Source organism: Cheilinus undulatus, linkage group 1 (assembly GCF_018320785.1).
Source record: "Cheilinus undulatus linkage group 1, ASM1832078v1, whole genome shotgun sequence".
Lineage (NCBI taxonomy): Eukaryota > Metazoa > Chordata > Actinopteri > Labriformes > Labridae > Cheilinus > Cheilinus undulatus.
The window spans coordinates 25,470,959-25,486,409 of record NC_054865.1 but is presented as its reverse complement, the minus strand read 5'-3'; the positions used below and the strand labels follow the sequence as shown (position 1 = coordinate 25,486,409).

Below are 15,451 nucleotides of genomic sequence, written 5' to 3'. Positions count from 1 at the left end.
CGTCAAGTTCTGATAAAACTGGCGCTTTAGCAGCATCCACGCTAATGTCTTCCACCACAATTGCACCGGCCTCTTGACACTGCTTGCTTACGTCATGACTCCGTCGTGTCCAAAAGTAATGCCCCTTGACGCTGATTGGTAGTGTCACTTTTTTACAGGGCCAGATCTGTTCAGATGGGAGCTTTGCAAGATGGATTCGTCAGTGAGACACATGGAAACGGGTGAATCCATCTGCTTTGCAAGGTTAGGAATCAGGCCCATTATCTTAAAGTGTGTATCCTGCCTTAGCTGAGCCCTGATATTATGATGTTTTAAAGGTAATTTTCCTGTGGCGTTAAGTAAGGTAACAGTGATTGGGTATGCTTTGTGGCTGCAGCAATTTAGAATCCTTAATATCGACTCTATAACTGCATTTCCATCAGGTGGTCCAGTTTGATTGAGTATGGTTTGGTATAGATTTAACTAAGGCTAAGCATGTGACGTCACAGTCAGTGTGAGTCTCTGCTGTTCAAGGAGCTGAGTTGAAGAAAGTTCATGCTGGCGACAGAAATCAATAGGGAATAAGCAAGAAACATCTTTATTTCAGCTGTATTTATCACAGATTAAATAAAGTAGCCTTTGTATATGAACGGAAGTTCTATTCGTGAAAAAGAGATTCTTAATCTCAATGAGGTTTCCCTGGTTAAATAAAGGTTAAAAAAATGGATTAAGTAAAGTCAAGAAATCTTGAACCATCGTTTTGTTTTCATAGTAAATGTGTGCAGTGGAATAAAGAGGAGGTCTTCAGCAACTGGCTATTTCAGGGTTAATATCATGACACCATGCTTGAGGATGTTTCCACATTACAAACACAATGAGAGACAACATTAAGACAGCTGAGGCGAGGAGTAAAGGGTTTAAAGCAGCAAAACTCTGCTCACTGTGAAAGTTTCAGTCCATTACCTGCTCTGTTACCACGCCAGCTCACCTGAACTTTGTGCTGACTGTTTTTTGACTCAAGGGCTGGCAGGAAAACGGCACACAAAGCTAAGGTAAGCTTCAACAGAAGTTCATGTTTACACGTGCACCCCTCTTGGACAATGTTTACAGATTTTAATGAGTGCAGTACCTGTAAGAAATGGGCTTTGGACCCTACATTATCATGTTGTTTTAACTTCTAAATATCTAGATTCAACACAAAGACAAACACACTAGCAGTGTGCCCTTCTGCACACTATAACATCCTGAGGAAACAGACCAGGTCAGAATGTAACAAATGCTACTGAAGCCTGCATGCTGGAGCTATGGACACATAAATCAACATTGTGTGTGAGTGTGTCCGCGAATTTATGTGGGTGTGCTTTCATGTATTTGCAACTTTTACTGTATGTTATTTAGCTGGAAACCATGCCGGTGTATGAATCGGCACTAGTGTGAGTGTGCATTAAAGAGTGTGTTTGTGCAGGTGTACACAGCAGGTTACAAGATGTATGCATTCTAGTTACGTGACAGAGTATATTATGATGAACAGCTCCCCCAAATGACTGATTGTATTTTGCCACTGCCATAAATCACACACCCACTGCCCCCTTCAGCCACCCTTAAACACACGCTCATACCCACACAGAGGTGCAGGCAAATAGAAACAAGGGAACTTTGGTAGTACTCTGACCCACTTGCACTCACTAACACACCCTATGATGGTGTATCTGACAAGCTCTACATGCAAGGGTCAAGTACAGAGTTCAGCTTCTGGCAGAGGAGGAGTGATATGGATATCTGCTCTGATATGAGTTCTAATAGTGTCATGCATTATTCTGCACTGAAACACTCACCGATATGCTTCCCCTTCATGTGGTAGTAGAAGGAGACACAGTATGGGACCCTGCCGGAACCTTTCGGGCCCCTGACTGAAGTCACATTGTAGAGAGGAGAAAGCAGACGAGCCTTGTCTCCCTGAACACGCGGCCGTGATGCTTCAATGTACATGTAGTACCCTGAAAACAACAACACTTTTCAATCGCCTGCCAAGGATGCAAACTAACATAGATAAAATGGAGATATTTTCTCACCACTCTTCTGTTTCTTAAGCTTTTACTCAGTGCAATATAAAGCCTGTAGCTGCACTTTTACAGCATAAACACACAGAGCTGACCCGGCACATGAATAAGTAATGATTCTCCAGTTTACTCACCCTCCTTGGTTCCACTGCGGTCATACTCAGGGCCAGTGTTGGCAGATCGCTTGGGATTCTGCGTCAGGTGATTCTGCCTCGTCCAGTCGAAGACATCACTACGGTCTTGAGTGAAACCGCAGATCCGCTCATCCTCAAAACCACACACATGATCTAAGATGTGAGGAGAAAAGCAAGAGAGCAGAGCAGATTAGACATTTCAGGCAGCTTGACACTGAAAAGAGATGATAGGAAAATGCACTGTTGTTTTTTTACTAAGGCTTAATGGTAGTGCTGTGGCTGTATAACAAGGTCTGAAATATGCACTACCTAGTATAAGACAGGCAGGCAATTACTGACAAAGTGACAGACAGAATGTAGGAGGTAGGGTATATAATGGAGCACAAGAGAAGATATTATTCTAACTCTATTGTATGACTCCCACATGCAGAAATGTTACAGGGAACCACTGTATTACTGAGTAAGGCTTCATCAAAGTAATAAGAGTATCACTGCATTTGACAAATTACCGGAAGCAGACAAATCACCATTTCTGAGGTAGCGTCTACCTACAACATCTACAGGGTTGAAAAAGCTGTCCTAAGAAGTGAATAATTTTCTGATTTCTTCATACTTTCTATGTAATTTTACTTTTAACCAAAGCAGTGGTTCACAAGTGGACAAGCCTCAGGACCCACAACCAACTTCTGAATGAGATACTGGGACACAATATCTAATATTTTTCAATCAGTCAGATTTCTTTCATGAGAAATAGTGCAGTTTGGAACTCAGATGCCTCAAAACATACAAAAGAACTATGACTCAGAATAAATCATATATGTTTAAAGTGCCTAACAGATTTTTTCCACATATCCACTGAAAATAGCTGGTGCCAACCCACCAGCTGAGAACCAATGATTAAAAAAAATCTTTTTGCACACAAAACGTGCCTTAATTTCATTCCTCTGTTTCAGAGAAAACTTATAATCAGCAGATGTATCTTTTAGTCCAATTATCTATGCAGCTGTCACAGTCAGCAGGCAGCAGCAAATGCTGAGTTTCCACGTAATCAATGCAGCCACCTGAAGATGGCTAAGCCCACATATGGCTACAGAAATATCTTTAACATTTAACATAGATGTTTCTGATTTCTGACATAATAATGCATAAAATCATGAGGTATTTTGGGAACAGATGTAACTCAGAGCTTTCTGAGGAAAAACAATCAACCTACTGAACTCTAGTTTACTCTCTATATACAGTACAGTGCATTCAGAAGTATTCAGACCCCTTCCCTGTTTTATTTTATGTTAAAAAAAAAAAAACATTTTTATTGTGTTTAATGTACACTCAGTACTCCATCTTGACAAAGGGAAATCAAATTTTAAGAACATTTTGAAAATATATTTAAAAAAGCCCTGAAATATTACCCTTCACAAAACATGTGAATTTTAGCCCAGGTTTTTTTTCTTTATCCTTGTTGAGATGTTCCAACAACTTGACTTGGGTCCATGTGTTTTGGACAAGCTAAAGCCTCTCGGGAGAAGGTCTCACAGCTGTCAAGGCATATCAGAGCAAAAACAAAAAGGATTTGCCTGCAGAGCTCAGAGACATGATTGTTACAAGGCAAAGATCTGGGGAAGACTACAAAAACATCCGCTGTACTGAAGGTTCCCAAGACACAACACAAACACAACACACACTTTGTGTCAAACGCAACACGTTTGACACAAACAGGACTCTTCCAAGAGATGGATAAACTGACCAATTAGAGAAGGGCTTTCATATGAGAGGTGACCAAGAACCCGATGGTCGCACTCATTGAGCTCCAGAGATCCTGTGTGGAGATGGGACAAAGTTCCAGAAGGACAACCATCACTGCAGCCCTCCATTGAGGTGGGCTTGTGGCACAGTGGCCAGAGGGAAGCCTCTTAGTTTAACATGGATATTTTTGCAAACTGTGTTTTTTACCCATTGTCCCATTGGTGGACTCCAATTAGGTGTAGAAACATCTCAGCAAAGAGAAATGGGATGTACCTGAGCTAAATTCTAAGTGTCATTGTAAAATGTCTGAATTGTCATGTCAATGGATATTTCATTTGTTTTATTTTATTTTATGGGGTATTGAGTATAGATCAGTAAGAATAAAAATGAATTAATCTGCTGTAGCATCAGGCTGCAACATAACACAACTGAACAAGTGAAGGGTGTCTGAATACTTTCTGAATAATAAGGCTGTTTTTAAGAATTCAAAATTGAGATGTTTCGAAGGTCCATTAACTACTTGGGGTAAATTTATTAATCTAGTTAGGACAGTGTCTTAATAAATTGTTAGTTATCGGGATTTACTTCCCTTTTGCTGATCATGCCCTCTACATATGTTACTAGTCTTTTCTGACTGTTCACTGAAAGGGAATCTTTGCTGTGGCAAAGTTAAACAAAGTCTGAATTTGTAGCTTGCTGTATTACATTTTTTCTGACACTTACCCAGTGAGACTTTCTGGGGTGGGAGTTTATCTCAGTTGGTAAAACAGGCACTCCATGTACAAAACTGAAATGTCTCACACAGTTTTATTTTTTTAATACTTTGTACAAGATTCAAGATTTACTTTATTGGCATTTAACTGAGTATTGGCGTACACAGAAGGAAACAAAATTTTGTTTCCCATCGCTTTCCTTGCAGTGTAGGCAGCAAATAGTATGAAACAGCTATTAATACTTGCAAAATAAGAAAAATCAAGTATAAAAACAGACCAACACCAAAATACAGAGTAAATACAACTTTCTTCATAAACTGTTTCATAACGTTGACTTGCATGTGACAGACATGAATGGAGGAATAAGGTAATACATGTGAAATTAACACATCAAGATGATTTATATTGTCATTTTTTCATGTCTTCTTTATGGATTGATAACTGCCACAGACATCAGGGTCAACAAGCTATATGACAAACATTTTGAGTATGATCTCTATGAGGGAGTTGTGATTTTCCTTGTTGCTGACTCTTCTTGTCAAACCACACAGACGGTTCTCTCTGTGTGGCGTAGTCCCTTTCATTAGCCTATCTGAAGAGTGTTGTTATTATAAGACACTCACCAAACTAATGAAAACAGAGTCAAGCAAGCACAACAAGAGCTATCGAAAGCTATCAAAGCTGACAGATTCAGTGAAGGCTTCCTGGACACTCGCACAGTCCGCTGCAGATGCATATGGCTCACACTCCCCATGAGGATAGCTTATGTGAGTGTGTGAGTGTGTGGCTTCTTTGTTTCAGGGAGCTAATCTATTACTATTCACACCCTGCTCCGCTACACGCACTCCTTTCAATTTGCACTGTTGTTCTCGCAGTCTGTTCCAATCTGCTGTTGTTTTAATTGCCTCACCCTGCCGGAGCCAACTGCCACTCCTGCCAGAAAAATGCTGTGTATCTCTTAATGAAGAAAACAGACAAGATGTGCAATTGAGTGAGGAAGAGAGAGGGATGGCACAAGAGAGGATAAGAGGCAGAAGTTATTGGGACTGAGAGGGGGAGACAAAAAGAGAAGCGCAAATTTACAGAGATTTAAGAGAAATTTAAGAGAGATTAGAATATTTCACCCTCAACATTAACCTCTAAGATGACATTTAAAATGCCACAGCTCTGCTTCCAGCCATCAGTTCTTTTTCACATTCTGCTCTTCTTTTTCTAAACAACAGGTTTAATAAATCCCCAGCCTGGGAAATGGCTAGCATTGCCTTGACAAACTCAGGCTGACAGTGCTTTGAGCAGATTCAACAACCCTCTCTAACCTCAGCACCTGGTCATCAATCAGGTCACAACAACATGGTCAGCTCTGAAAAGTAGGAAGGTGTAGAAGGACTCTTACCTGAAGGTCTGGGATAGGTGTAGGCTGAAAGAAAATAACATTGACAATCAGATATATGAAGTGCAAAAGGGGATATGAAAGAATAAACCTTAGATCAAATGTTTCTGTGAGTCGTACGTTCTGAGTACTGAATAATCCGACTGATGTAATCCCCAGTGCTGTAGGTGGTAATGGGAGCCAGGCGGACCTCGTAGGACAGAGGGATCCTCAGGTCAGATATGGTGTAGGACAGCAGAACACCTTTCTCTGGCTCCTTTCCTTTCAGGTCTATCTGCTTGGACAGGAGATTCTGCTTGTTCTAGATTAAACAAACACACATGGGCAGAGAAGATACATGTGAAGAGTTGTTGTCAGATGTTTGGACAAGCTTGTGATAACAGCTAAGATAGTAAGGGATGGATAAGGTAGAGGCCAAAGGTTTAATACACATGCTAACCAGAGGAAAAGCTTTCTTAATCAGCTTGGTTGGACTTGGTAAGTGAGCAAAACCAGAGTTTTTTGCTCATATGCAACTCATATCTGATTAGAGGCAGATTTTATCATTAGGGAAATGTACAGTAGGTGATCACCTGGGGCCCTGGACTACTATGGGCCCGACATAACATATTGTGTGCTGGGTTTCTGTTTGTCACGTCTGACTAGGGCGGGTGTATTTAAGAAAGTTCATACTCTCTGTGTCTGGTAAACTCTTAGGAACAAAAAAAGCACACCCAGGTCATCCTGCGGCCTGTTTTGGCTGAGCAATATTGGAAACCTTCTAAGTGTTTTGGGTAGTAACATGACCAGCACGAAAAAAAACCCATCCAAAATAGAACAAATGTTCTTTTTTATCTAAGTAAATTGTCATTTTTATTGAAATAAATATGCAAACTTTGTGTTTACTTGTAGCTCTTTCTTTGTTAAGTAAGAATTTAAAGAGGGGAGAACGATGGATGTGGAGGTCCTCCATGCCTGTGTTCGCCTCGTGCCCCAAAGTATTTGATTATTTTCGAACCGAGTCACATTGAATCTGACATTTTTTATACCAGATTCAGGACACTGTCATATGTGGTACAGAATCAAATACATGTCTGATCTTTTGGAATCAACTGCAGTCCGAACAGCCAGGTTGCACTGAATGCAACTTTTAAAATGTACCCTGCTGCATTGGAAGCTACATACTTTTGCTTATTTCAAGCAATACAGGAGTTGTTTGTTGCTTGTGATATGCTAAAATGAAATACTGATATTCCGTATGAATAAATATTTAGGCAAGCCATACAAAAGGTATTTTCTTGATAATACTGTAACTTATCATATATAGGCTAATAGTATAATTGTATTCTGTAGTGTAGTTAGATGTTGCCACAGGTTTGTGAAAAAACAAAGTGTGACCCAGTGGTTAAAATTTAACATTTATTATACATTTTCAATCAGTAATCAGTGAAATAGGAGGGATTTTTAGTCACACTGAAAATATTCTGACAGTCTTATTATACTTTATATCCATTTTTTTACTATCACTCTTATTTCTGCTTAAATTCATTTAGACATTGAATATTCGGGATTTTTTTCAGGTTTTCTGATGGAATTATGTGGACAAATAAATGGTTTATATAGTAAAATATATGTGATTTTAATGAATTTTACAACAGAGTAACAGGTTGATTCAACTAAAATGACATAAATAAGTTTTTCACCCTGCAATTCAATATTCATGATCTTTATAGATCGCCTGTTGAAATTATAGATAAAACTAGAGGTGCCACCATTAGTATTGCATTCTGAAGTCGATTGTGTCTTGCTGCCAAATGGAGGTCAGAATTTAAGTCAATCTCACCAACTCTGATGTCTCCGAGTCTGTCAGGGTAGCCATCTCAAATGACTGTGATGTGTCACTCATAAACAGCTGTTAAACACAAGCAAAAATTAGAGTGTTGCTACCTGAGTTGATCTTAACTCCCAAAGTGTAGCTTTGACTCCATTCTGAGGGAAATGGTCTTCATGTTGGGGTTATTTGACAGTGCTGATCCACCAGTCTTAATTGAACTCTGTATAAAGTCAACTGATCTAAGCTCCGCTCATTGCTAGTTCAAATCAGGGACAATGTGTGGGTGGAGTTCCCCCATCATGCCCTTGAACAGAGTGTTAAGATGTGTTTGGATATTGCCTGTTGTACAGCGATCCCTTTTTTTTTTTTTTTTTGGTCCTATTTCTGGTTGATTGTTGTTTTTAATGTGAGATACTTTTGCATGAACTTATCCACTGAGTTAGAGTTCTTGCCTGTGACTGTAGGTGATCCTAAAGGACACATAGATCATGTTCTTCATCAGTTTGCATCACCTTACTATGATGCTGACTCTGCTTTGTTCTTCCAGAGGAGACCCACCTTGTCACAGATTTTTAAGAGTTACTGCAGCTATGTCAAACTGTAAAATATCTAACACTTCCAAAAGTGTAGTTTAACTATATGTTGTGCAGACCAATAAAGCCACTTTTTAAGTGTTCTCTATGAGATTAATGAACATTTTCAATTTTACTGTGTATTTTACTTTATTATAGAGGTTTGAATTTACCTAAAAAACCTGGTAGTTCTATTCTCTCATTGTTCACACCGAGAAAGAAAGATCATATTTTACACCTGAGTAGCTACTCAGTACTAAAGTAGACTTTAAATTAAATACTTTTTGCTTTTGCTTGAAAAGATTTATAGACCAATGCTGTCACATTCACTGAAGTAAATTTAAACAAGACTAACTGTATTTTTATGTGAGTACAATAGTCATGTATGTTTTCCCCCTTTAGATGTTCAACCTGTCGCTGTTCCATGTCCTAAGTTTTATGGAAAAACATCATGTCGATTCATCTAGATAGTGTCATTATGAACCTCAAAAATTATTTTGTCAACAAGACTAAAGATGAACTTTTTCCATTTTTATTGACAGTATCTTTTATTGTGAGGCCTGATAGAGAAATTACTTTTAATTTCTCCAAGGGGGCCTGCTATCATTCAGATTTTAAAATAAACTAGATAAACTGTTGCCAAAGGCTTCTCTTGGATGATTCACCGACTTCACTGGAAGTACATTTGGACGTGATGGATCTTGTCTGGAGGCATCACCATGAATAGGGACCCATGTCTCGTTCAGACACTTTTTCTCATCATCCTTTTTAATGAATGATGAAGAGGACAATCTCCTCTTTGGTGGAAGTGCTTCCTCCTGCTTCTAACGCTTCATTGGCCTTGCATCTTCCGAAGACACTTTCTGACACTTTTTTCTCTTCAGACTTGTAGACCCTGTCTCCCTAGGAAAGCCTATGTTTGTTGCTTTGGCATATTTCTTTTCGCCATCAGCTGCGCTCTCAGGCAGAGGAACGTCTGTCAGCACATTGAGTGGCATCAGCCCAGTATCTACTTCATGTAAAGCAGGATACAGGCATTGGTGATCATCTTGATAAGGTGATGGAGGATGACTTGGTGGAAGAGGGATCTCCCATGGCTTTTTGCTGAGATACTGGTGTAGCAAATCCAACTTTGCATCCACAGACCAGGACCTGATCTTGTTTAGTCCCCAGTGGGCGCCGTCCTTGTTGTTGTCCATGTCCAGTTCTCTGGGCAAAGGACTTGGAGTTAAAAGAATCCTCTGAGCCTTCTGAAGGAGATACTGGCACATGAATTCAGACAGTTGGTCATCCAGAGACGGGTGCTGGAAGACCTTAAGGTCCGGTAACATGTTCTCCCTAGCGTACTCTATGTCTGCCTTTATGTTACTTGGCAGAGGAATATCAGCCAACATGCTGAGGGGCCTCAAATAAACATCTTCAGCCAATGCCGGGTAAATGCAGAGCATTGCTGTGTGGTTCTTACATTGCTGGGAGAACAAATCAGCCATCTCTTGATCTAAGGAAGGATCATAGACCACAGATGGAGGACTTGGAGGTAGCGGAGCCTCGAGAGCCTCTGACAAATAAAACGTGGCAACCAAGTTGGCCGCTATTGCAGCCACAGGCTGTGATTTAGCACCTGTCTAGGGATGCTCCTCCTCACTGGGTGGATATGGCAGGTTTAGCGGGCAGGCAATGTCTTTTGGAGGGTCATAATTCATTAGCTTATATTTTATTTGAAACAGAGCAGCTATTGAAACAAATTTGATCAATTTTCCTCCCACTAAAGGCCATTACAATTTGAGTTACTTTGAGTACAGAGATGGTTTCATACACTCAGGTTTGCTCTCACAAACACCAGTCCACTCAGTGATTTTACAATCCATCATTGCCCCTCTCTTCCACAATACGGTCTGCACTAATATACAAACAATTACTCTTTTTTCCTCTCTTTTCTATGTGATAATGAATTGTATATAAATGTGAAACTCTGTGCTTTTGTAAATAAGTTGCATTGGCAGTAAAGTACTGGAAGGAAAAGTGTTAATCCAGTCAAATTGTTGTCTTGTACTGGGGCTGTTTTTTTCGTTAGCACCACTTTTAATAGAACTGTTGCCGTGTTTTTCCACCCACGGAGAGAAGGATCCATTAGCTGTGTATCTGCCTGTGATCCCAGCTACTTAAAGACCTGACAGTGAGCTCAATCTAATGCATTAGGTCAGCCACTCCACCATAACACCTTAGTACACCCACAGCATGCCATTATCACATAATGCATGCAGCCAAAGTGTGTGTGCGCTGATGTTGGTGTGTGTGCATGGTAAATGTCTCCAGTACGAGCCACTTACACAGGAATATATCAAGTTTGTTCACATATTCTGTGCCCTGAATTTTTAATAATTTATCAGATCTACAGACAATGTGTGATCCACGATTGATTTAGTGCACTTAAAACCTTTTGAATTTGAACAATTAACCTTTTAAAGTGTGCCAGACAATGATATTTCCTATGAAACAGCAACAACAGGGTTATCATAGCAAATTATTAGTCCCATTTCTGTGGTTAAAGAGTGAAAAAGTTTACATACAGATAAGATAGCCACAGTTATAGATGTCACAGAGACACTGTTGCATCCCAGAGCTTCTCTTTATAACAGCTTTAGTGGCATACACTCTGACATAACCACAGGGAAAACTGAGATTCCCCCTGTCATCCCACGCTCATATTGAGACGTGCTGTTCCCATTGGATGACTTCTCATCACTGCAGAGTCAAACTCAGCTAACCAAGTTGGGCATTTCTATAGACAGGACTATGGTGACTCCAGCTCATGCTGCAGTGAATTTAGTACAACTCCAATTACTGTGTGTCTCACATGGCAGCCACAGTCCAATCCCTGCAACTTTCTGCTCTGCAACATGCTGGAAATCAAATCCTTCCCTTCTCACAGGCCCGATATGCCACTAAGGGCTGTTAAATCCTCTTCTGTGACAGTCTGGCTGTTTTCTTCACAGCTCCTACAACTTTTTACTGTCTCACCCATCATGGAACACACTGGCTCAATAACAGGTATCTTTTTCACTGATTATACACTCCTTTTTTAAATCACAATACAAACCAAAAACTCCTCCTGGCAAGTAAGTTTTCTCCCCTCTGGTTTATATATCAATTAATCCTTATAATCTTTCCATCTGGTTCATTACAGCAGACTCTTCTCACAGAATTTTTGTATTTGATGAAGCATCCTTGAACACAAAAATTAGAGATCATTAACCTTTGCACACCAGATTTCTGCAGCTGGAGTTATCTACAGTTTTTCCAGTATCTGTCACAACAGCAACTGAATTACTGTCATTGGAAAATATTCATAAACATGAGCCTAAACAAAGGATTTGGAGGAGGATGTTATAAACAGGACACTGCCTCTTTAAACACAAAAGGCATCGAGCGACCTTTTGGTTAATAGACTGTCACATGAGGTAAAGGTCAGGAGTTTCAATTTCCCAAACAGCCATGGGTCTTGTTGAAGTTTTCGTGGCTAGAGTACTGATACTCTTTGCAAAAACTGCCAGTGGAGGAGGCAACATTTACATGTTAAATTTCCTAAACTTTGAAGCATTGTACTAACTGAGGTGTAATTTCTATAAAACTTAATATTTGCTTGCTGCATTGGCCGGTTTTACTCATTACAAGAAATAGCTCTGCTTGTACATGATGTTACACTTAATAAGATTCAAGTTTTTACATTGCATTGTTCCCAAAAGTCTTGGTGCATTTATGACAAAGTTAAAACTGGTGTGATAAAGATCTCATCCAGTCTACTTTCAGTGGACTTGCTTCCAGCACGCATTAATCTGCACAGAGCACATCAACTCAAACAGGAAAACACACATGCAAATGCACAAAGCTGATCAATTCCAAAATGGATCACCAGGAACAAACTTTAATGTTGTGTTGCCAGTCAGTAAGTAGAGTCAACCACCTCTCAATTAGAAGCTATTGCAGTCACACGTCAGTGCGCCCTTGGACAAGACACGTAATTGAAAACTGCTGCCACTGCTGCACCAGTGGCACGTAAATGTGTATGGATGCATATAAATGGGAATTAATAATACTGATAGCCAATTTACATACACATTAAATTCAGCAGTGTTAAAGTGGCACTCAAGGAGTTAAATTTAAACTGTTTCTAAGTGTGTTTGGTTATTTTTTTTTCCTTAGTTTTAGAATTGTAGAGTTAAATTAACTAAAACTTAACACTACAGGTTAAGAAACTCTAAAGACTGTAAAAATTACTCTCAGTAGTGTTGATAATTTACTCCTCTGTTAAAACAAACCAACTCCACACAGCAAAATCTCCAGTTTCAATTCAACCCCCACAGTGTTAGATTTATCACTAACTAATAAAGTAAACCAAATATTAACACAACATTATTTTATCCCTTCACACTGTAGGTGCTAATGCATTTACAGTATTAGTGAATGACACTTGACATTGTCCCTTACACATGAAGTTACTGGAGCAAACTGAAGTGTCTGTACTCAAATATAAACAAATTACATTTATTTGCAGGATTCGCTCACTCATAAGGAACAACTGGCAGTCAAAATGTTTCTTAAAGCTGCACAGGCGAGAAGTAACTAACTTCACTTGTGGTGCAAACGAGTTTAACATAAAATCAACAATCCGCCAGAAATCTAAGTAAAGGAATCCCAGCAGAGATTCACTGTACAAGAAACAACATCCAAACACATCTAAATGCATGTGACAACATATAAACACTCTGCCCATGGGCATCATGAGAAAACTCTGCCTACATGCCTTTGATTTGAAATGACAGTGGGCGGAGCTAAGGTCAGCTGACTCTCTGAAGAGTTGGAGGGATCAACTCTGTAAAATAGCTCCAACAATGATGGTTATTCAACATAAAATGGAGTTAAAATTACACTGTGGGAGTTAAATCAGCTTAAGGTATCAACCTAGACTAGAAGAGTGCTACACAAGCTCAAGTCTGTTTCCCATTTAATGAAACAGGGAGGAAAAGATCAGCAAATCAACTATGAGCATGCAAAGTAACATGTTTCTGTCTCTATTAATTACTGTCTAGATTTATGATTTGTGATTCATCTGCTCTGAGGTGAGCTGATCTGTAGAGCTCTCAGCTTCACAAACAGATCCAGTGGACAAGAACACATGACGTCAGTCAGAGCAAAACCGTGATGTCATGCGAAGATGGACAATGTGGGATTTGGAGGGAGGTAGTCTGTTGGGGCTTGCCAGGATTTTTTATACCGGAATTCTTTCTCTAAAGGGTCCAAATTTATCTGAGGGGTTGTGAGACAACTTATGAAGATGTAAAAAAGGAGTGAAAAAAGGTTAAACTTCTCTATCATATGTTTTTGTTTATTTCTCTCTTGTTCATTTATTTGTTTTGTTTACGTGTTTGTTTAAATTAGAAGTGTGTCTTCGGTCTAGCTGTGTCTCATTAGCATCTAAAAACTGTAGGCTACAGTCTATCTGCATAGTAAGAGGTTTTCTTTGCTAATTCCCCCGATGTATGATAAGAAACATCACACATTCATGCATTATCACAGAGAGAATATTTTAAGTATAAGGAGTAACAGTAAAATTTATTGTGCCCTTTTAACACCCACTTATGCTCACATTCATCCCTACAAACATTTACACACTGCTCATCCAGCATATGCATAATTATGTGAAATATAGCAGCAAAGCAAAGCTCCGCTCATGTAATATGCATGGAGTGTGTGTTAGCAGGGTGGGATGAGTTAATAATGAAGGAATCACCGCTTTAGAAGTGAAGGGAATGTGCTTTCTTCATGAGTGGACACAAACACATGCTCACACGCTTGTTCAGATCCTTTTTACAGTGTGTGGGAGTCGGAAACACCAACCGGATGAAAAGCAAGCGTGCGCACACATCCGCACCAGGAAATGCACGCTGGATCAATGAAGTGCTGAAGTGCGACTGAGAAGAATTCAGTGATTTTCACCGCTCCCTGACTTTGCCTCTGTTTCTGTCTGCCTCAATCGCTAGGTCAAGGGACATGGTGTGTGTTTATGTGTATAATGTGTCTGTGTAAGACAGTGAAAGGTGATAAAGATATACAGCATGTAGAGCTGTGGTTGTTCAACTTTTTTTTTGTCAGGCCTACTTTAGATTGGAGGAGGAATAAGATTTGCACACCTTACCACTAAAATATTGGTGACTAAAAAGTTAAACTTGGGATCTTTGCCAATGCCATTATATAGGTAAATAGTTTGCTGATAATGATGACATTTCTTTGCCTTCATTTGGATTTTGATTTGCACCACTTTTTGACCTAGTCTCTTGTCTTGTGTCCTCTTTTCTGTCTTTTCAAGATGTGCACTCTTGCAGCCCTGCAGAATTTCCATAGCTGAAGCTGTTTTAAAGTAGCCTGTTTCTAGTTCAAGGGGGGTTATTATGTCACATCTGTCTCAAAAGTTATGTAATAAGTGTGTATAGTGCACCTTGAGTCCTTGATATGCTGATTTTTGAGGAATGTGAAAAGTCCTACTGACACATTGGAATATTTTGAAAGATTATATTTTGCACTTTTGCTAAAGACAGATGGGACACACAGGGGAGAGAGGGTGGGGGAAGACATTCACCAAACAACCCAGGGACCAGGAATCAATCCTGCAACCAGTGCATTGAGGGTCCCAGCCTCTGTATATAGGCCCCTGCCCTACCAACTGAGCAACTGGTGCCTAACACACATTTGCATATTTAACAGCAAGGATATCCCTCACCTTAAACTACTCAGTTTTTGCACTTGCCCTTAAATTAATGAATAAGAAGAGGAAAAATCCAAACAAGAAAAACTTATCAGGTGTAGGACAAAAGTCAGTCAGTACACAAAAATGTCCTTATCACCAATTTGACTCCAGCTGACTCTCATGGGAAATGTTCGTAGATCCTTTTTTTAAGTAAAGATAAAAACATTTATTTTCAGTCACAGGTGGGTGGGTACAATTATGTGGAAGACTTTGTTGGTTTTCTTTATTTTGAAAATTTACTG

At 39.6% G+C, this 15,451-nt stretch overlaps 1 protein-coding gene across 6 annotated transcripts in view; it reads right to left on the bottom strand.

Moving 5' to 3' along the window:
* LOC121514859 (MAM domain-containing glycosylphosphatidylinositol anchor protein 1) overlaps positions 1 to 15,451 on the bottom strand; it is a 412,064-nt gene that overhangs the window by 137,164 nt on the left and 259,449 nt on the right. For all 6 annotated transcript variants that reach the window (XR_005992331.1, XR_005992332.1, XR_005992333.1 and 3 more), the window contains exons 12-15: positions 6,140 to 6,320; positions 6,023 to 6,046; positions 2,174 to 2,326; positions 1,815 to 1,976 (exon numbers count right to left, since the gene is read on the bottom strand). Coding sequence is in view for 3 of the 6 variants with exons in the window: in XM_041795251.1 (XP_041651185.1) it covers positions 1,815 to 1,976; positions 2,174 to 2,326; positions 6,023 to 6,046; positions 6,140 to 6,320 (520 nt within the window). In the remaining 3 variants the exon portion in view is untranslated. The remainder of the gene's footprint in view (positions 1 to 1,814; positions 1,977 to 2,173; positions 2,327 to 6,022; positions 6,047 to 6,139; positions 6,321 to 15,451) is intronic.